The sequence below is a fragment of the Acinonyx jubatus genome, chromosome C1 (assembly GCF_027475565.1).
Source record: "Acinonyx jubatus isolate Ajub_Pintada_27869175 chromosome C1, VMU_Ajub_asm_v1.0, whole genome shotgun sequence".
Taxonomy (NCBI): domain Eukaryota; kingdom Metazoa; phylum Chordata; class Mammalia; order Carnivora; family Felidae; genus Acinonyx; species Acinonyx jubatus.
Genome location: NC_069381.1, coordinates 14,328,947 through 14,354,150, shown reverse-complemented (window position 1 = coordinate 14,354,150; position 25,204 = coordinate 14,328,947). Strand labels below are relative to the sequence as shown.

General features: G+C 44.7%; 1 protein-coding gene across 2 annotated transcripts in view; it reads right to left on the bottom strand.

Annotated features, from left to right (window-relative positions):
• OTUD3 (OTU deubiquitinase 3) overlaps positions 1 to 24,851 on the bottom strand; it is a 29,934-nt gene extending 5,083 nt beyond the window's left edge. The window contains exons 1-8 of one of the 2 annotated variants that reach the window (XM_027060224.2): positions 24,484 to 24,851; positions 16,022 to 16,170; positions 11,604 to 11,716; positions 7,253 to 7,375; positions 3,168 to 3,299; positions 2,607 to 2,703; positions 994 to 1,178; positions 97 to 218 (exon numbers count right to left, since the gene is read on the bottom strand). In XM_027060224.2, coding sequence (XP_026916025.1) covers positions 126 to 218; positions 994 to 1,178; positions 2,607 to 2,703; positions 3,168 to 3,299; positions 7,253 to 7,375; positions 11,604 to 11,716; positions 16,022 to 16,170; positions 24,484 to 24,704 — 1,113 coding nt within the window. In that variant the 5' untranslated portion in view covers positions 24,705 to 24,851 and the 3' untranslated portion in view covers positions 97 to 125. The remainder of the gene's footprint in view (positions 1 to 96; positions 219 to 993; positions 1,179 to 2,606; positions 2,704 to 3,167; positions 3,300 to 7,252; positions 7,376 to 11,603; positions 11,717 to 16,021; positions 16,171 to 24,483) is intronic. The other variant, XM_027060223.2, reaches the window with a different exon arrangement.
• Between the last annotated feature and the right edge of the window lie 353 nt (positions 24,852 to 25,204).

Here is a 25,204-nt window from a genome sequence, read left to right as displayed (position 1 = left end):
GCCGGCACGGCGACCCCCTGCCGAAGGCAGACACGGGGCTGACTGACGGAGAGAGGGGGCACACACCGCCTCTCAGCAAGAACACAGAAAACCCACCGATCAGACCAGAACTGATGTATTTCCCATCACTGCTCAAATTTCCACTGAGGTTTCTGTCCCCTCGCTGAGCTGGCAAATGAAATCAATTCCATTCTCCTCCTCATCCAATTCACAGTGACCTAAGAAACAGTAACCCTGGTCCTTGCACGAGCTGACGCTCGGACATGCCATCGGACACCTTTCTCTGCATAATTTAATGCCCCAGGGAATCCTCACAAAATCCTCAGAAGCTTAGTGCATCTTTACCTCTGCCTGTGGCTTTTTACATTATGTTGCGTTTTGAGCTCGGAACTGCTTGGTGGAAGTCTTTAAAATAAATTCCAAATTCAGTAAAAAGAATGGTGCCATATACTACTTGCAGGAGGGGGATGTACCACCCTTTTGGGAAGCATTGGACAATTCATCAAAAAGCCTTACAAAGATTCAAATATCCATACCCTTTAACCTGTCCATTCCTCTTCTGGGACTCTACACACACACACACACACACACACACACACACACACACACACACACGAATAGTAATGCAAAATACAAAGATTCGTACACAGAGTTTTCCACTAAAGATGACAGCATTTAAGGGAATCCTACAACGTGGGTTACCACGGAAGCACGCAGGCACACAGTGACACTGTGCAGGGAAGGCAGGCTGTAGGGCTGTAAGTGCACACACACAGTAGGATTTCAGGGTATACCTCTAATCCCCACACATACCAAACCGGACAAGCAAGGTCCTCGTTCTGCTTCTTGAGATACCCTTATGCTCCCACCCGTTTTCTACAATGACTACTTTTTAAAAATCAAAAGAAAACACTAAAATGAGCTCCGGGCTCCTGCCCCTGCCCCTGCACAACAGCAGCCCACCCTCTGCCCATGCAGCCCCGTTTTTCATACCTTAGGGAGTTGGTTTTTATTTGCTTTGCTGTCTTCACTCGGGCTGGCCCGCTCCTTACTGTTTTCAGTCCTGCCTTCAGTCAAGCCCTGATTTCCAAAGATTCTCGTGCCACTGCCACCCTCCTCCCATAAAGGGTCGCATGGCTTGGGCACGCGGCCGCCGGACTCTAGGTTCTCCTCTGCATCTTCCAAAGAAAGACCTTTTATTAAAATCACGAACCTGAGATCGTTACACAACGTGTAACAACGTACACTGTTAAATGACTCCAAAATTACCTGTGTGTGGAGAGCAAGTTTCCTTGAAGCAAAATTCTAATATCAATACAATGGGGAATACAGGGGGAAATAATTGGTAATATGTGGAAGATAAATTTAAAAATAACCTGCTGACCAGCCTTATCATTGGCTTCCCACCTGCACAGTGTTTTACTAGATTAAGCCACTTTTTAACATGTGTTTTTAGGGGGAAAGCTTTCATCTGCACCCAAAAACCAGAAAGGAAACAGGCTCTAAACCTGTGCTGTCCCATACAGCGGCCACCAGCCACTTTTAGCCATTTAAATTAAAATTAATTAGGGGTGCCTGGGTGGCTCAGTTGGTTAAGCATCAGACTCTTGGTTTCTGCTCAGGTCATGATCTCACAGTTTGTGGGTTCGAGCCCCACGTAAGGACTCCATGCTAGCACACAGAGCCTGCTTGGGATTCTCTCTCTCCGCCCCTGCCCCTCCCCTGCTCACTCTCTCTATATCAAAATAAATAAAATAAAAATTTTAAAACACTGAAAAAAATAAAATTCAATTACAATTAATTAAAGTTATATAAAGTGCAAACTTTAATTCCTTGGTCTCAGCCACACATGTCAAGCACACACCACACTACACGCACAGGCACCACACACGACTGTCGTAACGTCGCAAAGACCAAGTTACTTACGGCTTTCTAAGAAAGCACAGCAAATATACAAAGAGGATGATAAAATGTCCAATCACACAGATGGCTGTACTGCCAGGAACAGTATCTGGCACGTATCTGGCAATATGCATTGAAATCATTTTAAGTAATTAATGTGAAGAAACAGTGAGACTCCACATCCTTTCTTCCTTCTTCTGAGTCACAGAATTAAACCCAGTTCAAGTAAAAAAAAAAATTCTGATTTATCACCAGTTGATAGATGGTAGTAATCTAAGTATTTCCATCAGAAAAGTAACTAATTTTTCTTTCCATTCTATTTCAGTTATCATTTTGGTTTCATAAGGGATTCTTTCGAAAAGAACAAAGTCTTCCTGACACTGTGCATCCCGCCACGACGGGGTTAAGTGGCCTTTTCACGCATTCCCCTGGGACCCTGCACCCACACCACTCCAATCCGTTTATTATATCAGTTTACTTACTTCTCACCCCCATCCCCGCCTCGACCCCAGATTACCTTCTCCCTGATGCAGGGCTAGGACCTAGTAAATCGTGGCCATGTGTAGAAAGTGCTCAATAAACAACTGCTGGTGAATGAACAAATGACAGTATAATTACCACCTGTGACTTGATTAAAATTAAATGTTTGGAAAATCGCCAATGTAATCAGCTTGAAAGCTTATGAACATCAATCATGGACTTACTATTTCTTTTCCCCTGGTTCATCTGAAGCATGGCAATTATTGCAGATTCAATATTATAATTTTCAGCTTCCAGGTTCTGGACTATCAGGTTAAAATCCTATCCGAGAAACAAAGGAACACTTAGGACTGGGCACGTCCTTCCACCGACTGCATACACAAAATGACGTAACGGTGAGACCTGAGGCATGGTCTGAAGACCTTTTCCATTTAAAAAAGGTCTTAATTTTCAACAAAGCTGGCCACCAGAAATAACCCTTTAATATAAATGAATTCCTTTAGAAAACTGCACTTTTACTAGCATAAACACTGGTCAGAGGAAAAAAAAAATCCACATACTTCTTAGGATTTTGAGCAGTATTACTGGGTAAAGTGTAGCAAACAAGAGAAAAATGAATAAACAGCTCTTGGCACTGAACCTAACCAGGCCATGAACCTACAGGTCATGAACCTATTTTGGCCCCTCAGGTGTCGGCACGCTAGGCTGGCTCTACGAGACTGGCAGGTGAACCAGGCCCGGCAGTGCGTGTTTAGCCACCATTACTGCAGGAAAAAGACACTGACTGAACACCCAGTCGCGGTGCAGACTTTCTGGACGGCATCTTCTACTTCATCTCTCAGGTCGTCGTCGAGGTCACCTCCCTTCGTCTTCATCTTTTCCCTTTTATCTGATTCATCTTGATGGAGCATCTGAAACTAAAGGAAATGCAAAGAGTAACGATCATGGAACACCAGCAAATTACATTCAGAATCTTCAACACAGGAAGACACTCTAATCTCAAAATCATCCTAATAAATATTTATGAGGAAAAGATCCCAGGAACAATCTTAGGGGAATAGCAGTGACGAGGCTCAATTGCAGCCAGACACTGAGATTCCAGACCACAAGAGAAGTATGAAAAAGAAAGGCCCAAGATTAGGGCTTCAGTACGAATGGCATTAGAGCTCCTACGTAGTTTCTGGATACCAACATTCTGGTAAGGACTGCTGGCTCGAACAGCACACATTTGTGTCCGTCCACTTCCAGAGCCAGGAGCCTAGTGACAGAAGTTCACGTCTGCAGCAGGACAAGTTGTCTGGAAGAAACAGACATACATCTCTCATCTGTGTCCCTAGGCCCCATCTGATCACCAGCAAGCGTTGGTGTGAAGTTCCTGTCCCAGCCGCGGTCACAGGTGAGCACAACTCATGCAACCTCACCTACACCACGTGCACACCAGCCCACTCCAGGGAACCTGCCGATCCAACTTCTAAAGACACAGAGAGCAGTCACTCGGTATCCACGAGGCTTTTATGACCTAAGCTTATTTCAGAAAAGCTAAAATCATTCCTCTGTGGCTGCCCGATCACCTTCTTCCTTTGCTTCCTATTAACACAGAGAGATGGGAAATAGGGAAGGACAAATTTCTACTTGTTTGCGTGGAAAAGCAGGAGAATCTCACAGTGTGCAGTACATTCCCCACAATAAAAAGTGATCTACTATAAAATTATAAAATTATACCCAAACAACTTGGCGATGTGTACCGTCTTTGACATTTATTCAAAAGAAATAATGTCAAATAACGTCAACTGTAGTAAGGATTTAAGGATTTATGTAAGAGTGCTCACCACAGTGCTACGAACAGCGAATAACCAGAAACAACCTGAGGGCTTCACGGTGTAGGTATAATTAAATAACCATGGTAAATCCACACAATGATGCTTAATTTCCATTAAAGTAAAGAACACAAAGATCTCACTACCACTATTATTTAACAATATTTTGGAAATAAGAGCAGATGCAATCAGTCCCCCCCACCCCCAAAAAATAGAAGTATAAAACTGAAAAGAAATAAGAAAGATTACCCCTATTTGCAGATAATATAATTCTATACCTAAAATATATATATAAAAGAAAAGAATCGACCAAAAACTACCACAGACAGAAAGAATTTTGGCAAATCATAGATTTATAAGAATCTAGTATCCAGAATATATAAAGAACTCCTATAATTCAACAACAAAAACACAAACATCACAATTAAAGCATGGGCAAAGAACCTCAACAGACATTTCTCCAAAGATATATGGATGGTCAACAAACACATGAAAAGATGTTCAACATCATTAGTCATTAGAGAAATGCAAATCAAAACCATGAGATACCACTGCACACCTAGTAGGATGGCCATCATTTAAAAAAGAAAGAATCAGAGAGGGGCGCTTGGGTGGTTTAGTCAGTGTGGTATCCAACTTTGGCTTAGGTCATGAATTTGAGGCTCATCTGGGTTTCAGTACTGTGTCGGGCTCTGTGCTGACAGCTCAGAGCCTGGAGCCTGCTTCAGATTCTGTGCCTCCCTCTCTCTCTGCCCCAACCCACTCGCATTCTGTCTCTCTCTCAAAAATAAATAAACATTAAAACAAAAAAAAAAAGCTTATTAGGTTCTTGGCCAGAATGACTCAACACCACGAAGATGCCAATTTTTCCTGAAGTTAATCTGTTAATGAGAGCCCAATAAAAATAAAGGCAACAGGACTTCTTTTTAACATGACAACCTTATTCTAATACTCATATATAAAACAAAAAAACAAGAATATGCAGAAATTATAAAGAAAGAAAATAAGTGAAAAATTCCACCAGATTTTAAAATATACTCTTAAATCAAAACAACACACACATGAACAAAGAAACCAGTGGAACAGAATCTACATCCAGAAACAGAGAATTTGATAGATGAGAAAAGGGGCGCTTTAAGTCAGTGGGGAAAAGATATACAATAAATAAATGGTTGGAGTACAATTAGGTAACCACAAGGGAAAACATAAAGTTGGATCCCTACCTTCACACATTTATATGAATATAAATTCCAAAGAGAGACAAGGTGTAATTTTTTTTTTGAAAAAATGAAACCATAAAAGTACTAAAATAAACTATGGGAAAATTCTCTTTAACCTCAGAGTAGGAAAGGCATTCCTAATCATGACCCCTAAACCCAGAAGACATGTAAAAAAAAAACAAAAACAAAAACAGAAACAAAAACCTTGATTAATTTAACCTCATAAAAATCTAAAACTTCATCACTGCAAAGACCAGTGGGGAAAGAATAAAAAGACAAATGACAGACTGTGAAAAAATACTGGCAACTCATGCCACAGACAGGGGCTAATTTCCCTAATTTATAAAGGCTCCTAAAAATCACTAAAAAAAAACAAAAACAAAAAACCTGAATAGGGAAAAAAGTGGGCAAAGAAAATGAATACAGTTCACGAAAAAAAGGAAATACAAATAGGTTGCAAACCCAGGGAAAGATGCATAAACTCACTGATAAGAGAAGCACAAGTTAAAACTGTTAGGAAAACAATCCTTTCCACGGAACTGACAGAGGTTCGCCAATGTGATACGCTGTGCTGGCGAAGACGCAGGGAGAGGCGCACGCGGAGAGTGGGAGTGCAAACTGGTAAAGCCTGCACAATACCTGTTACAATTATAAATACACACGTCCTCTGATGCAGTGAGGACCTTCTAGGAATTTATCCCACACACGCACTCGTACAAGCGTGAAAAGACGTATATATAAGGCACCACATGTTCCTTCTAAAAGCGGAAGTGTGAAAACCGCCTAAAAGTCCGCCAAAGGGACTGGTCAAACACGTGACAGTGCATCCACGCAGCAGAATGCCGTGTGGCCACTGAACACGGTTTAGCAAGCGCCTTATGCACTGCGGTGAGTGAGACTCCAAGATACCTTCCATTTGGAAAGCACGGCGCACAACAGTTTGTGTAGGATGCTTACAATCGGGGGCAGAGCGCGTGGAAAGACCGCAAAAGCGACATACGTGCACGTGCACGCACACGTTTGCTTCATGGGGAAAATATCTCCAGGAGATTTGATGACCTACGGATAACGCGGGTTGCGTTCAGGCAGGGGAACAACGCTGGAAGAGCGATTTCACTTTATTTTTTAAAATTACAAAGAAAGCATGTAATAATGTGAGAAGAGCCTCATGAAATCATGTTAATTGAACAGAGTGGGAAAGGAAACACAGCTATATCTAAAACACCAGAACAGTAACAAAAATTGTGCCAGTGTGGTTGACCCTGTGCACTTTTTATTTTCTTCACTTTTTCTATACTTTCCAAACTTCAGATATGAAGCATGGATTAATTTTTTTTTTAAGTTTTATTTTTATTTTTGACAGAGAGAGAGGGAGAGAGAGAGAAAACAAGCAGGGGGAGGGCAGAAACAGAGGGGACAGAGGTTCCAAAGCAGGCTCTGCACTGAGAGCGGAGAGCCTGATGTGTGGGCTTTAAAATCCACCAACCATGAGACCATGACCTGAGCCAAAGTTGGACACTTAACCAACTGAGCCACCCAGGCGCCCCTGCATGGATTAATTTTAAGTCACAAAAGTAATTTCAGAATTTTATATAAATTCTATTTTATGCAATCATAGCCATCAAAGACTGACGATTAGGGAAAGCAAAAGAATGACCTGTAATTGTATCTATCAATCTCACTGGAGCTGAAAAAAGAATTTTTTTTAACCAAGCCCACAGATTCTTAAAGACAACTTCACAAAACATCCCTGGTTTTAGCTGCAGGATACGCAGCTCCTGCCCCAGTTCACCCAGGGCTGAGAATACCAAAGAACACGGAGGCCTCACTCACATCAGTCTGGAGATGGGCAGGTGCTTCCGAGTTGTCATTGAGCCTCCGGACGCTGTCATAGTGCTCTCCGCACCGATACGCGATGTGTAACTCCCGCACGCTGCTCTTCTCGGTGCCACGAATCTGCAGGCAAAAGAAAGGGGACAGGGATGCCAGCGAGGATGGGGAAGGTGTCTACTGGGGGAGAGAAACGCCACCTGGATTGTCTAGGAAGGCTAGCCAATAGGCTCTATGCAGACACGAATTCAGGGTATGCCCGGGATGTGCCAGAGGGCTGGACCGGAAGAACAGGTATCTGACTGCAACAAGAGATTTGGTGCTACACAGCTGGACTGTGGGCCCTGTGTTTTGAGCCTCTGATTTAATGTGTGGGGAAAAAATAAAGACCTTCTCTAAAAAAAAAAAAATGCTTAGGCAATTTCTGAATTCTCTTTTCTCCTACCCATGTGGCCATGTAAGTATGCTTCCATGTGCTTAATGGTTAACTATACAGAAATACATCCATAGGAAAACACATAATCAAAAGTCAGGGGCAAATTTACAATGAAATTAAATAAGCTCAAGTTTGGGGGGTGGGGGTGGGCACCCATCAGCCCCTCAAATGCACAGGCCCCTTCCAGGATGGAAGGGTTGTTCCAGGATGCAGATTTGTGGAGCTTGAAGCGCAAACAACTTGGGGCTCTGAGAAAAAGAATACAAAATTACAAACATTAAATTGCTACAACTCCTCCCAAGACCTTGAAAGGGGACCATAAAAATGAGGGACCAGACATTTAGGTTTTATTGGCTTCACAGTACCTCTACCCATCATTCAAACAAAAATAGCATCTTCCATCAACCACATAGTAAGAAACATTAACAAGAACAAACTCCAAAATCTCCGACTGAAATCAATTTCGAAACAAAATGGTAAGTAGTCCAGCTGTACTTACCACCGCGCCCAACCCTGAAGGCATTACTCCCAAGGCAGTCTTTTGTGAATGTTCCCATGGAGCACAGTCGGACAAGAATGGGGTGACGGTCCAGCCCGGGTATGCCCCCCAGAAAACCACCACCTCCACAGAAACTCTGAAGTTTTTCGAATCCGGCCCCTAAAGAGCCCAGTAACTGTTTCTTTGTTAAAACTCCAAAACATCAGCACCTCCTTCTTGTTTTTACTGGAAGTCACAGGTAGTAAGATACTACGTTACGTTTATGTATCATTTTCTATGCTACACATGTCTCTATGGTTCACAGAAGCCTAAGCTCCTTTGGGACACCAGGAAAACACCAGGCTTCAGCACCTCCATGGTGTGAGTGCGAGCCCACTTGTTATTGACGCGAGAGCTCCTACCCAAGACAGTAGCAACCAACACAGTTTCAATTCTTAAATGGTATAAGATGCCTCACTGGGGAGGCGGAAGATGGGGGAGATCCAGCACAGAGCTCCATCATACAGCAAATATACTTATTTTAAAAATATGTTTCGGGGCGCCTGGGTGGCTCAGTTGGTTAAGCGTCTGACTTTTTTTTTTTTTTTTAATGTTTTATTTTTTGAGATAGAGAGCACAAGTGGGGAAGGGGCAGAGGGTGACGGGGACAGATACGAAGTGGGCTCTGGGCTGACAGCTGACACCAGTAGCATGTGGGCCTCGAACTCACGAACTATGAGGTCACGACCTCAGCTGAAATCAGGGAGTCGGACACTTAACCCGCTGAGCCACCCAGGCGCCCCAAGCATCCGACTCCTGATTTCAGCTCAGGTGGTGACCTCATGGTTCATGAGTTCGAGCCCCACATCGGGCTCCGTGCTGAGCGTGGAACCTGCAGCCTGCCTAAGATTCTCTTTCCCTCCCCTCTGGCCCTCCCCTGCTCACACACACACACTCTCCCCCCGCCAAAAAAAAACTATATATATATATATATATAGTTTTTTTTTCAATGTTTAGCAATCCATGAGAAAGAACACTACAGAAATGTATTTGGAAATAAAATTTTGACTATGCAGAATTATCTTCTACAAGCACCTAATTTAAAAACTTTAAAAAATAGTTATCAATGGAGGGAAAGGCAGGCTGTGTGGTTCCCAAGTTGGCACAGAATATTTTTCTCCAAGAATAGGGTCATTATTCAAATGTTTCAAATATTCAAATGATTTCAGTGACTTCTGCTGAACAGTAAAACTTTCATGACCAAAACTTGGGACAACAAAGGCCATAACCAGTATCCTTGGCTCAAAGACCCTCCCTAGAAAGAGAGAGGCTCACAAAATATGAGAGCGTTCCCTGGGGTCGGTACATCTTACAACACCCCCCCTCCAAAACGACACCTACAGTCACCGGCTCCCTCCTGCTCACTGCACCCTGCACCAATCCACGGAGTGTCTAATTTACTTTGTTGTAACATAATTTCATTAAAGAATATTACGACAGACACAAAAGACTATCTGCTTCCATTTGTACGACATTCTGGAAAGGCAAAACTACAAGACGTAGATTAGTGGCATTAGGAATGGGGAGAGGGAACGGGTGACCGCAAAGGGGCATAAGGGGACTTCTTAGGCTGGTGGAAATGTCCCACCATACGTTCACAGTGGGACCTGTGTCTCTCAAAACACCTGAAGTACACACTAGAGAAGGGTGAATTCTGCTACCTATATGTTGTATCTCTATAAACTGTATTTTTAACGAGCAGAGGCTAGAAATAAGCACTTTCAGAGGAATATATGCATGCAGGTGGTCTATGGAAAAAAATGAGAAAAAAAGTCACCATTGCCTTTATGAGACGAATAACATACAGCGATTACGTGACTGTGCAAACGTGCATATGGACATGACTACATGTGCAGAGGTGCTTTCTTTTTGTAATTTTTTTTTAACAGAGGTGCTTAAAATATGTTTAAAACCATGGTGACACGTCTCTTGTCGGTTAAGTATGAGTGTTTTCAGCTTTTTTTTCAGCGTTTATGTGAAAGCCTAACATATTAACAGTAATCACGATTATCTCTGGATAACGTGACTCTGGGTGATTTTTGCCTGACGGGCTTTTCTGAAATGTCACCGTTTTCTATGATTAACATGTTTCAGCTAATTAAAAAAGGAACGGTTAGAAATGGGGGAGTGGCGGGAAGGAGGACTGACAGAAGTCCTAGGCACCGTCTTTAGGAGCTGAGCCGCAAAGTGGAAGAAGCAGCCTGAATGCGAGGGGCCAGCACAAGAGGGTGGTAGCCTGGAGACCCTTTCCCCCGGACCTGTGACCTTCCGTACTTGAATGCGTGGTCCGATGGACCGTTTGGGGGAGGTGAGGTTAATTTAGGATACCAAAGGTAAAGAAAAGTGAAAACAGGGGCGCCTGGGTGGCGCAGTCGGTTAAGCGTCCGACTTCAGCCAGGTCACGATCTCGCGGTCCGTGAGTTCGAGCCCCGTGTCAGGCTCTGGGCTGACGGCTCAGAGCCTGGAGCCTGCTTCCGGTTCTGTGTCTCCCTCTCTCTCTGCCCCTCCCCCGTTCATGCTCTGTCTCTCTCTGTCCCAAAAATAAATAAACGTTGAAAAACAAATTAAAAAAAAAAAAAAGAAAAGTGAAAACAGTTGAATGGACAGGTACTTCACAACAGGGGTGGGGAGGCCATCTTGAACATTTGTCATAAAATCTTATCTGCCGTCGAAAACTATTAAAACCGTTACGCATGCCTGAGCAGAGCACGGAAACAGAGGTTGACGTCCTAAGCCATGAAATAAATTCTGTTGTTCAGAACCCTGTTAGCAAGGCTTATTGAGTACATCTGGTTTGTGTTTCCCTCCACCTAAAAAACAAAACTTACACGTGGAATAGGCATACTCCAAACCAGAACGTGTCTGCACTAATCCTCTTGACCTCCCCTTTAATATTTTTAACAAAGTCATCTAAAGTATTTCCACATTAGGCTCTCTACCCTCAAACTACCCAGTTAACTGACCGCTGAATTATATATATGTATATCCCTCTCTCTCTCTCTCTCTCACACACACACACACACACACACACACACACACACGTATGGTTTAGTTTTAATTCAAATTCCAGTTGGTTAACATACAGCGTAATATTAGTTTCACGCGTACAACTTAGCGATCCGACACTTAACGTGCGACAGCTGGTGTTCATCACAACATGTGCATCATCCCCATCACCTTGCTGAATGATATTTTAAAGGTCCCTGAATTATACTTCGGACTCCATCTGTACATGGCCTGGGGTTTAAGTCCAAGCCACCGGGAGCTTCCCATCTTGGTTAAGCCTGTGGTCCAAGTGACCCTGCTGCACCATCGCAGGACACCCCCAAAGCGAATTTATAAATAAGAGCTTAAGATAAATCCCTCAGTAGGCGACCCACCTGCCACAAAGGGGCATTAAGCTGATGAATCACCACATTCAACTGATGATTTCTTGCAAAGGCCACAATCGCATCATTGCCAGCAAATGTGCCAGGCTTTGCCAAACTGGCCACTGCAAAGAAACAGAAGAAAGAAAAATGAAGCCTTTATAACGGAAAGATCCAAATGCAAACATGCTTCGCTATTTATTCAGTTCCAAATGGTAAAAGACAAAGTATACATTTGAGAAGTCCATCAGCTTTGCCAGAATCTAGGACCTCAGCCGGTCGGACAGGAGTACATCGAGTGCTACTCGGGAGAGAACCAGTCATTCATAAAGAACGGATTCCTTTCTTCCTCCATTAAATGCTTATGGAATGCCTCCTACATCCCTAGCTCTGAAAGACACCGGAAATGCAATGAGAACCAGAGTAATCTTAAATCTGCATTGATGAGTGCTTATTACGTAGTAAGCACGTCTCCTCCACTCGCCTCTGGATTATTACTCAAAACTCTCTGAAAGAGATTATCCATCATCTTACAGATAAGGAAACCAAGGCTCAGAGAAGTTTATAACTGTGCGCAAGGTCACAGAGCCAGGACGTGGCAGAGCTGAGATTTCATCCCAGGCAGTCTGACTCCAAGACCTGGCTCTTGGCCACCCCATGACGCAGCCTGTCGCGGTCTGAGCTCGAGGAGTCTACAGCCAGCAGGGAGTCAAATAAGCAGACAGGCACTACTGTGTAAGCGCCGCCGGAAAGGGATGTGTGGTAAAGAATTTGGCCTTACCAGAGAGATCTGGCCTTTGTCCCTGGCAACTGTGTAATAAACCTCTAAGCCCTTGAAATGTCCCAAACGCAAGAAGGATGGGTCCCTTAGCCACACTTGACAGTTTGCGCTCATGAGGTGACACATGATGGGCCTCTCTGGCCGTGTGGTATTAGGAAGACCGGAGGGACTGGAAGCTGGATTCTCAGGCAACCAATCAATAATATCTACATAATGAGGCCCCAATACTCCAACCACGGAAATTTGTGAGTTCCCTGGTTGACAATAAATATTCTGTGACTGTCTAACCTTCCCAGACTCTACCCCTTGGCTAATTTTGATCTGTATCCTTTCCCTGTAATAAACTATAACTGTGAGTACAATCACCTTCACTGAGTTCTCTGAGTCTTTCTAACAAACCATCGAACCCCAGGGTGGTTTTTGGAAACCCCAGATTTTCAGTTGGTATCTTGTGGAAGACCGTGCCCTCAAACCCTGCCGCTTGGCTAACTCCAGATGGGGACCTCAAGCCCGTCTGGTAGTGGGAGGGGGAGGTAAGGGTATCAGATAAGCTTCTCAGCTGACACGACCGCACTGATTTCCAAACGGCAAGCAGGAGACAGAAGAGGAAGGGATCATGTTCCAAGCAGAGCCGAGAGAGACGGAGACGGAGACAGAGACAGAGAATGAGCTTGCATGCTTTACAGTATGGCAGGAACTCACACTGCTGAGTGGCAGGGGGACAGAGGGGTGGGGGAAGCAGAAGACACAGTGGCAACAGCAAGAGACGAGGGTAAAGAAACAAGAGCTGAAGAGTCTGGACTTCATCCTTCGGTCAGTGGGGAGCTGCCCCCAGGGTTAAGCTAGGGGAAAGATGTAAATAGATCTACCCTATGACCCAGCAATAGCACTGCTGGGAATTTACCCCGGGGATACGGGAGTGCTGATGCATAGGGGCACTTGGACCCCAGTGTTTATAGCAGCACTTTCAACAATGGCCAAATTCTGGAAAGAGCCTAAATGTCCATCAACTGACGAATGGATAAAGAAATTGTGGTTTATATACACAATGGAATACTACTTGGCAATGAGAAAGAATGAAATCTGGCCATTTGTCGCAACGTGGATGGAACTGGAGAGTGTTATGCTAAGTGAAATAAGTCATGCAGAGAAGAGCAGATACCATATGTTTTCATTCTTATGTGGATCCTGAGAAACTTGACAGAAGACCATGGGGGAGGGGAAGGGAAAAAAAAAAAAGTTAGAGAGGGAGGGAGGCAAACCATAAGGGACTCTTAAAAACTGAGAACAAACTGAGGGTTGATGGGGAGTGGGAGGGAGGGGAGGGTGAGTGATGGGTACTGAGGAGGGCACCTGCTGGGAGGAGCACTGGGTGTTGTATGGAAACCAATTTGACAATAAATTTCATATAAATAAATAAATAAATAAGTAAGTAAGTACATTCAGATCACCACTCTGGCTGCAATGTGGAAAACAAACTCAAGGGGTCAAGAGGCAATGAAACCAGTCCAAAAAGTAGTGAAGAAATCTAGGCAAATGGCCACAGAGGCTTGATTTTACGAGGTTGAAGTAGTGAAAGAAAAAACACTGAGGTAGTAATGGATGACGGGGTATGAAGAGAGAGGGAGAGGAGGTCTCTGTACAGTTGGAGAAGCCAGAGTCTGAAGGAAAGGAATAGTCCTAAAAAATACAGCCACAGGCAAGGGTAACCAAGCCCTAAAGAGTTAAGTGAACCATTCACTTATTCACTTAACAAAGATCTTCTGAGTGCCTACCAACTGGGGGACAGACACAGTCCCTGTCCCTCAAGAATCTCACAGTATAAAAAGGTAGACAGGCATTAAAAACACGTAACAGTAAGTATAGTCCCCAACCGACATGTAAATGCCAAGTGCAGACTTCTCGGTTTCCATTCTCTGCTGTGGCAATCAGAGCCACCTCTCAACTCCTGTGATGTCAGATCCTTCCAGAGCACCGACCAACCATCAGGCAAACACAGTGGCATTTCAAAAACACGCCTTCCCGTTGGACACTGTAGGCACTGTCACACTGGCAACTGATGGGTTTGAGTTCCTTGTCCTGCCACACCCCCCAAACTACCACGTGACCTTTGCTGAAGGTATTCAGAGTGGAATTTCGAGTCACCAACTAAAAACTCTCTTCATCCAAAATGATTATTTTCATCGGACTAATGACACAAGTCATTTTATAGAACGCTCAACTACAAACCTTGCCCCACAAACCGACACTTGCAAACACGTGACCGTCTGGTAAACTGGTACCTGCTAGGCCCAAAGGTGAGCCAGGGAGACGAACTGTCAGAACTCGGTCAAACTACTCATGAGTACGAACTACTCATGGGGGTAAGGGCGGGGGCAGGAGGGGAGGGGGAGTCTGCTGCTGTGTCTCTTTTGTTGCTGGTACCTAGTGAATGAGCCCTTCGCTAGTGAGGAATGAGAAAGGCTTTGGGGTCATGGATAGTTTCCCTCCCAAAGGTCTTCCTCCTGCTGTCTTCTATCTGGCTAAGCCTCCAGCTACTTAGCCATTCCCCCAGCAGAAACTTCAGAATCACCTTGGTCTCCTCCTTCTCCCCTCCTCCCCACCTCCGATAAGACCTGTCAGCCACACTGCCAAACCGGGTCTCGGTCTGGACCCTACTCATTATCCCCAGTAGCTGCCTTGGTGGAGACCCTCTTATGCTTTGACTGGGCCAATGCAGAGAGCCTTCCAACTCATCCTCCTTCTCAGTCTCTCTCCATCCATTCTTGACACGGTTTCCAGACTTAGCTCCCTAAAACACAGAACGATTCTGCCTCCTCCTACGGGACAGATAAGACTCTGACCGTGTGATGAAAATGTTAGTTGTAAAATACTAAATATATCAACACTAGTTTAGTAGATCCTTAAAGTTTAAAAGCTCATATGTACTTTCCTACTAGATTTGAGCATATTAAGAAACTAATTTAAATCACTAACTCACTTGCCTCAAAGAAGAGTGGTTGTGTCTGGGTTTTTGATGAGAAATTAAAATGAGTATTGCTTTTTCTGACTATAAAAGCAATACATGGTCATTTTTAAAAAATCAGAAAAACATGCAGAAGATCGTTTAAAATAGTCCTAGTCCCACCATCCCCAGATGGCTGACATTTATTAAGAACTTATTTTAACTGTATTATCTAATTTAAGCTTTACAAAAACCCTGTAAGTTAGGTATTCTTATTACCTTTCCTTTATAGAAGCTGTTGAAAGTGAGTGGAAAGTAAGTGAAGCCAAGCATCAACAATCATAAAATGTTAGTATCTGTCCACTTTTCCTAGTGTGTTTCCTAGCGTGTATACCTTTTAAAACTAAGATCAGTCTACATATATTTTACAGTCTGCTTTTACCCCCCAATGAATAAGAAGTCATAAACAACTTTTCAGGTTAATTAACATCATCATTTTTATTAAAGGTACATACGCCTAAACCTACTAGTTCCCAACTGCCTAGCATGCTGCCTATTACAGAGCAAACAAATAAATACTTGTTGCATAAATGAATGCCATATTTTATGTCATCAAACCCCTAGCTGGGAGGGCGGGGAACGCTGATGGATTTAACTACCCAATGCATTACTCCTGGAGGATCCAGTGTCCCACGGTGAACCTACCATGTTTCTCAAAAGGAATGTCATCTTCTACAAAGGGTTCAAAATCTTCCCGCTGCTTTATCATGTAGTCCACGGTCTCTTGTCGGTGCCTGAGATGATTTCGGGAGTGTCCCTCCAATTGATCGCCAAGTGCTCTGAACAGGCAATTGCTATCAAAACAAAAATGTCGGTCAAGACCTTTTAAAAATGAACTAAGTTCATCTGACACTCAGATGGCTAGGCCATCCACGGAAATCCTTCACACAGAGATAAAGCCTCAACTCTGACAGTGCAGGATTCTTCCCAAAGGCTGTGTGGAGAGCACTAGGGCAGGCACTCAACCACATTACCTTCTTGAGAGGCAACAAACTCGGACCTCATTCCCCACTTACCAGCTGGCTGACTCAGGAGACTTTCGACTCCCGGGGCCTCAGCTGCTTCAACACCTGGAGGTGATGATACGCTACCGGCCTCAAGGCAGGGTCCAGACATTACAGGCCATTCCACACCCAAGGACTGGGATTCCTAGAGCCCCTTCCAAAATAAATTGTATCTGGTGCTTCTCTTCTGAAACAAGCTGCAGGCTAACTAATCATTCATCTAACAAAGAATACCCAAAAGATAGCAATCTGTCAAGTTCCCAATACAAGCAATTGAACTCTACATCCTGTCTGAGTGCTACAAACACAGTGGAGAAAATGAGGACAACACACAGCTGTGCTATGGAACGATACTCCCCTCCCTGGCTCCTCTCCTGCCATCCAGGGAGCCACAATGCTATTCCCGCCAAATGGAAACTTTAAAACACACTGTTTGCTTCTAAAATTAAGATGCTGGAGGGCGCCTGGGTGGCTCCATTGGTTAAGTGTCCAAATTCAGCTCAGGTCATGATCTCACAGTCCGTGAGTTCGAGCCCTGCGTCGGGCTCTGTGCTGACAGCTCGGAGCCTGCAGCCTGCTTCCGATTCCATGTCTCCCTCTCTCTCTGCCCTTCCCCTGCTCATGCTCTGTCTCTCTCTGTCTCAAAAATAAATAAAAACATTAAAAAAAAATTTTTTTTAATTAAGATGCTGGTAATAAACTTTAAGAGCTATCTTTACTTGGAAACCCCTCAAAGGCTTCTAAAGTTCCAAACTGTATCACAAACACAGAGCCCAGATACACAGAAACTGAAGTGAGACAACCACAATCTAGCATCCTTAAAACTAAGGAAATAAGCCACTCAGAAGCCAAACTGTTGCCCAGTCTCGCACCAAACTGTTTACTCTTCCAAATGAAAATCTAGGATAGTCTAATCACAAAATAGAAACTCATCACTTTAGAACTTCAGACCTAAATGTGTAGGAGAAAGAGGTTTTTTGTTTTCAATTCAGAAAAGTGAATTTTCAACGGAAAGCTATAGAGAAGGCAGGAATTTCTTCAAACGTATAAGGATCTTTATACATATATACGTATACATACGTATACATACGTATACATACATATACATACGTATATATGCATATACATACATACACGTATATGTATATATACATATGTATACATATATATACACACATATATGTGTGTGTATATACACACGTGTATATATATAAACGTGTGTGTATATATATAGTGTATATATGTATGTATACATATGTATGTGTGTGTGTGTGTATATATATATATTCGCAAAGGGGAATTAGAGAATGTAAAGAATGCAGATTCTATAAACTGGAAACCAAGAAACTATGCATCAATTTGAGGCAAGATTCTAGAACAGACTGGAATACAGCCATTTCTATACACTACCCTGAAGTGTCTGTTGCTAAGATATTTTCACCCACAGGAAAATAAAGTAAGGTAATGGATGAAACGTTCTCAATTTTAAGTGTTTCTCAAACTTCTTTAAACCATTACTACCTGCCACCTCTAGTCAGTCTATTCTTGAATCTAGTTTAAGAGGTGTGATTCAGCACCAAATTACGTATTTAGTTATTTTACATTAAGTTCATGGTATTCTACAGAAAGCAACAGGCTTTCTAAGCACTTTCAGTAATACGGGCAAGTGTTCTCCACATAAGCCAAAAAAATAGGCTTAGGCACACTGCATGAGCTTGACCAAGTTCACCTACACACTATATAGGCAGACACAGAAATACACACGAATGTATACAAAGAAGAACACCTGAAACCATCTTTTAAAGTGCTCTTACGATGTGCCAGGGACTGTTCTAAACAGCATGTGCATTAGATGTGGTTGGTCTTCACAACTCTATGGGATGGGTACTGATACACTATCCCTCTAGGGTAACTTATCCATGGTCACAAAACCAGTAGATGGCAGACCCAGGATTCAGACCCAGGCACCAAAATGTTAGCTGTGGTTATCCCTAGATAGTGGAATTAGCAGTACCTGTTAAACGTATTTCTGTATTTTTTTTCTATATTCACTTGAATTGACTACAAATAAATAGTCGAAAGGAAAAATCAAGGTAGACAAATCACTTCCTTTTCTGGTGACATGGGAAAAGTGAGCAAACGCTATATCGTGAGTGTAGTAGGTACCCTCGGGGGCCCAGCAAGGGCACTCATGATAGCCATAAGAACAGTGCGACCAGAACCTGAAGGCCCTCGAGAAGATCCCCACTGCTTCCTGAGCCCACACCCTCCCCCGTTACCCTCCAGCAGGGCTTCTCCACCCGACACTACTGACCTTTGGGACCCTTCTGTGTTGTGAGGGGTCGTCCTGTACGCTGTAGGGTGTTTAGGAGCATCCTTCGCCTCTACCCACTCGATCCCAGTAGCACCACCACTGCCTCCCTCCCTGTCACTTGTGACAACCGGAACTGTCTCCAGACATTGCCAAATGTCTCCGGGGGGCATCGAAACCATCTCTGCTTGAGAACCACTGCACTATCAGGATACATGGAAAGCCTTGCATTTCAGTTCCCAAAAATAAGCAATTACATTCAGTAGCATGGAAGAGTTCTGGGTTCAGTAGTTGAGCTCAGTAGTTGAGTAGGAGACAATATTGTTTCTGTGTCTCTGGCCATCGAAAGAACTACAATGGCCTTCTAGGCTGCAATAAGAGTAGTAAATGTTCAGGGGTGCCTGGGTGGCGCAGTCGGTTAAGCGTCCGACTTCAGCCAGGTCACGATCTCGCGGTCCGTGAGTTCCAGCCCCGCGTCAGGCTCTGGGCTGATGGCTCGGAGCCTGGAGCCTGTTTCCGATTCTGTGTCTCCCTCTCTCTCTGCCCCTCCCCCATTCATGCTCTGTCTCTCTCTGTCCCAAAAATAAATAAAAAACGTTGGAAAAAAAAAATTAAAAAAAAAAAAGAGAGTAGTAAATGTTCAGAAAGGGCAGAGTGGGGTGGAGGGGCAGGTTTTGTAGTCTTCTTTAAGGTCAGACTACTGCCAGAGTACTACACATGATTTGTCGTTACCACATTTTAAGAGAGACATGTTCAGATGAGAAGTGGCTTTAAACTTCATTCATAATATGAAAAGCATAAACAACTAGTGATGTTTAGCGTAAAGAAGGCTCAGGGGGACATGAGAGCCACCTCCAACTATGTGTCATGATGAAAGGGATGCTGTGTCTGTACAATAAAACTAAAACTAAAACATGAGAGTTCCAAAGACACAGATTGGGGCAAATGAGAGGAAACTTTGTTTTAGCTCTATGGAAACAGACTATAAACCAAAGATCTTGTAAATTTTTATCTGTTGGCAATCCTCAGGAATTGCCTACATTTATGTGCTGTACAAAACATAGCCAATAGCCACGTGTAACCACTGAGTACTTGAAATGTGGTTAATCGAAACTGAGATGTGTTGTTAAGACACTGGATTTTTTAGCAGTATTTTAAAGACATAAAATATCTCATTTAAAATATTTATAGTGATTACACGTTGATGGATTATAATATTTGAATAAATAGTGGCTTAAATATATATATTAAAATTAGTTTCACCTATTTCTTTTTACTTTAACACGGCTAATGGAAAATTTTTGAATTACATAGTGGCTTGTTTTATTTCTATCGGACAAGCACTGGTCTAGATCACTGATTCTCAAAAGTGTTATCTCTGACTACTTAAAAACTTATTTGCAATGAAAATTCTCAGGCCTCACCCCAGGCCTACTGAGTCAGACATTCTGGGGCAATCTACCAATTTAGCTCCCCCAAATGATTCTGTTGCATTCTAAAGTTTGAGAAACACTAGTCTAGAATCTAGACTCCAAATCAGTGGTTTGCAATTACGGCTGCACGTCAGAATCCCCTATGGACATGTTAAAGGTTACCAATAACCAGGCCCCAGTGCGTAAAATTCTTTAATAGCTGATCTAGGAGAGCTCAGACACTGTATTTTTTCCAAAGTTCCCAAAGTGATTCTATTGTGCCACCACAGCTGAAAAGCACTGAGCTAGACACAGAGCTGCTGTGCAGGGGATGCAGGTACCAATGGATAATTACACAAGATGATGTGTGAAGATCCTTCCGTCACTAAAATCCTAGGATTATAAAACAAAATAAAAATTAGAAAAATAAAATAACTTGTGGGGCGCCTGAGTGGCTCAGTTGGTGAAGTGTCCAACTTCGGCTCAGGTCATGATCTCACAGCACGTGAGTTCGAGCCCCGCGTCGGGCTCTGTGCTGACAGCTCGGAGCCTGGAGCCTGCTTCGGATTCTGTGTCTCCCTCTCTCTCTGCCCTTCCCCCGCTCACCCTCTGTCTGTCTGTCTCTCTCTCAAAAATAAATAAACATTAAAAAAAAATTTGTAAGTAAAAAAAAATAAAATAACTTGTTTAGGACAGAGATAAATGGCTAAAATTAGTGATTCTTTCATGTTTTAATTTTAGAACACTACTAATTAGTAATGTAATTTAGGGCAACATTTAGTAGATGCAAGTGGATACAGTTCAGATGCTATTGTACTGCCTAATCCAATTAGAGATTCTTTTCACACTAGAGCCAATCATGTTTTTAAGGACAACACCAAAGTTAAAATATTTCTTTCTTGTTTTGAAACAACGTAATTTATGTGGGTCCATACAACATGACAAATATGAAGGTGGCCCATGATGCATTACAAAACCCTATAAATAGCTCTGTGATTACTAAATTGACTCAACTCACGTAAAGGCTACATTAAAGGACACCGGCTAATTTGTCCCCAAGCACTCAGAGGTTCGAGGATGCTGTAAGTACCATACTGCCTACAATGATTATGCCTCCATAGCGAGATGCTATGTCAGGCTACTCAATATTGGAATCGGACTAGAATGGAAGAGTGGAGGCTGTTGACTTTTTAGTATTACCATAACTTTATTCTGTTTCACCAAGAGTATCCCATGAATATGAATACAGACTCTATTGATGGCTACTAACCCATCCCACACACAGGAAACGCCACCCATTGCACGGTGATAAAGGCTGTCATCACCATCTCCAAAAGCGTCACAATACCAGAGGGCCGACCACAGTCCGTCTCATGGTACCCATGGGAAGAATTTGTGAACAGAAAGTGGGGAGCTTCCTGGAACTCACACAGAGGGAATTATCATTATCATCTTATCTAGCACTGTCTCAAGAACAGGGGCCTCGGAAGGGAGCGACACGAACATTCCCGGCAAGCTGGCCTCTGCAGTCTCACTGCCACTGTTCTACCTTGTAACCTGATACTCTGTCATCCTAAACAACTTGATATGTCTCAAAAATAACGTGCTCCTATACCTGTACATACACTACTCTTCAGCCTGAAGTGTTCTTTTGGCACATTCCTACTGGTCCTTCATGACCCAGTCTGAGTAGGACCTCCTCGGAGAGGCATCTAGCACAGTGTAAGTTGCAATAAACATTTGCTGAATGAATGAAAAGGCCTTCCTGATCCCTTCAGGGACTGCTGGCCACTTCCTGCTCAATGGTACTATAATCAGTCACTGTTAAAAATATATCAAACTGGGGCGCCTGGGGGGCTCAGGCGGTTAAGCGTCCGACTTCGGCTCAGGTCATGATCTCGCGGTTTGTGGGTTCAAGCCCCGCGTGGGGCTCTGTGCTGACAGCTCAGAGCCTGGAACCGGCTTCAGATTCTGTGTCTCCTTCTCTCTCTGCCCCTTCCCTGTTCACGTTCTATCTCTTGATAATAAACGTTAAAAAAAAATTTAAAAATACACCAAACTGGACTTGATTTATATTATCCATTCTCAAAGTGTGGCCCAGTTTGGGGGGGGGGGGGGGAGTGCGCGTATCTCTGAGACCCCTTCAAGGTATTCTTGAGTTCAAAACTAGGGTGTGACTTATCTTTTCCTTCTCATTCTCTCACAACTGTACAGTGAAGATTTCCAGAGGCTCCCTGATACATGAGGTTACCACTCTGACAGTTAAGGGAATGTGTTTGTGTATTCTTGTTTCTAATTTTCATTTTACTTTCAAATACAGTAAGTGTTGACAGTTATGACCCATAAACAAAGCTCTTTGGAGTTCTGGGTAATTTTGAAGAGGGTAAAGGGATCCCTAGACCAAAATGTTTGAGCCCACTAATACGTTTATCTCTTACCAGGCTGTGAACTCCTTCAGTATTTTAGTCAGCAATGGATTCCCAGCACCTTGTTCAACCAACATTTGCTGAATTAACTAAAGAAGTACGTTCTCGTGGGGGCGGGGCAGAGTAGAGGTAATAGCCCCAAAGTTTCCCATGGCATTATGAAAGCTCCCTCGAGATTTTACAATTCGCTGTGCTGCAATTTCTACTCATAAGCAACCTTGTGTTGAGTACTTCGGTGCCCTGGACACCCTGACGCTGAGAATATGTCCACTATAACAGACACCAACAATGCCGTTCCACGCAAGGAACAGTCCCACCCCAATCCCAGTGTAAAGTAGTCTCCTGGCATCTGGTTTATACAGCAGCGTCTTGTGCTTGTGAGTTGGATTAGGATAAGTAAGGCCCAGAAGAGTTAATAAACTGTATTCGGTGAAATCAAGGTACTAGGCTAAAAGCAAGACACAGCAAAGCAAGACTTTAATTGTAGTGACTCCACTGAGAAAATGTTCCTTTGAGGGGCACTTGGCTGGCTCAGTCAGTGAGCATCGACTCTTGATTTTTCAGCTCAGGTCATGATCCTAGAGTCATGGGATCGAGCCCTCCGTCCGGCTCCATGCTGAATGTGAAACCTGCTTAAGATTCTTTCTCTCTCCCTCTCTCTCTCCTTCCCTCCCTCCCTCTGCCCCTCTCCCCTGCTCTGGAAGTTAGGAAGGGACAGGCGGATGGAGGGTGGAAGGAAGGAAGGGAGGGAGGGAGGGGGGATATGTCCTTGTGAGAGGCCCAGCTGAGGGTCTAGTGGGCCTCCGTGGCATTTTTATCATTCATTCATACGACAGAACCGCACTGAGTGCCCTCTATGTACCTGGCACTATGCTAGGTGGTGGTGAGTAAAACGCAACCCAGGTCTAAAGCCAAGTGTCTAAGCATTGAGCATATGTAGGAAAGGTGGGATACACAAATTGGGGTCAATTCATAGTCTTGATTAACGAGCCACAATGTAACGTGAAATCCAAAAAAACACTCTCTTCCCTCGTTCCCATGCTTAACAAGTCAGGCACTTCTACACAGCCTTTAATTCCATCTTATTCCTCCCTCTGCCCTCTCTGAGCCCTCAAATGATGGCAAGGACAAGAACAGCCAGGCTGTTATTAATACTGTCTCTTCCAGAGTGACACATCCCGGTAACCAGACTCCCTCTCACCTACCCCTGCAATGAGGATGCTAGCTGTTCTCCTCCCCCTCTCCCCTACCTTTTTCCTTCTGCCATCCATGCTCCTGGATCCATAGCCCCTTCCCTTTCCCCATTTTCTCCCTCCCACCCCACTTATTTAGCCTGTGTTCCCTAAAAAAGCTGGCCCTAGATTCCGGTCTAAGCCTCCAAGCAAGCTGGGGTAAGCATCAGAGGAGAAAGTGAGGCCCGTGGAAGTAAGAATTAGAGAAGTCACCTTCTGCTCAGTAAACAGCAGGCCCTCAGAGACCTAATTTCCCGAGTGTAAAAGGAGGGCAACACCGAACAGTAAGAATCGAAAGGGGCAAAGCGTTACACCACGTGGGGCTTCGCCTCTTTCTCCGTGTCTCAGCATCTTTCTGACGGCCCTACGTGCTGTCCTGCTCCTCGAGGGACGGGCTCCATCTCATTCCTCCAGGTCTCAGCTTAAATGTCACCTCTCAGAGGCCTTCCCGGGCACCGATCTAAAGGACACCTGCTCCAGTGCTGTCTCTTAGGACCACTTCACACTTTCCTCGTGGCCTCTGCCACCATTAGGGCAACTGGGGATTACTCGAGCGTCCCGACGGGAGGGGCCTCGCCGCCTCGCCCGCCACCGGACCCCCCGCACTGGGAAGCGGTGGCGCCCGGCGCCGCCTGAATGAATGACTGGACGAGAGCGGGCGACGGTCGCCATGCCCGGCGCGTCCCCCGGCGCCGCCTCCCGCGCTCCCGGGCCCGCCTCACCCGTCCCCCGGCACCTCCCGCAGCTTCAGCCCCAGGGCCTGCAGCTGGTTGGCGAAGCTGACGAACTCCTCCTCGCAGCCGCCGCCGCCGCCGGACTCCGGCCGGTTCCGCCGCTCTTTGGCCAGGGCCCGGCGCGCCGCCCGCTCGTCCCGCTTGCGCTCGGCCTCGGCTTTCCGGCTGCCGCTGCCCGGTCGGCCCTTCGCCGCCTGCTTTCGGGACATGGCCGCGGTTCGCGGCCCGCAGCGGCAAGACGGAAAGCCGCAGGACCGCCGGGCGGCCGTCTCAGGTGTCAAGGTAGCGAAACGACGCGGCGACGGAGCCCGGCGACGGCGACGCGGCCACCGCGCCTGCGCGGGCGCCGGGCACCCGGGTCACGTGACGTAACCCCGCCCACCCCACCCCACCCCGCGCGCGGCACCATGGAGAGCTCGCCTCGGAGAGCTAGAGGGGCACCCATCTTTATTGGCTCCGCTCTTCCCCCTGGTGGTGGGTGGTGCTGACTGAGGAGCGGCTGGCCCCTGAGAACGAAGCAAGGAAAGGTTAAGGGAGACAAAGGGAGGGTTGAAAAGTGGGAGATGAGGGCAGCGGCAAAAGTGAGGAGAGAAAGGAATTTAAAAATTTAACGCTACGTATGAGCCCACAGTTGGAGTAGGCGCATTCACGTGGCTCAGTCTTGTTTAAGTATCCCCATACTACAGGAAACTGGGCCTGCGAGGGTATT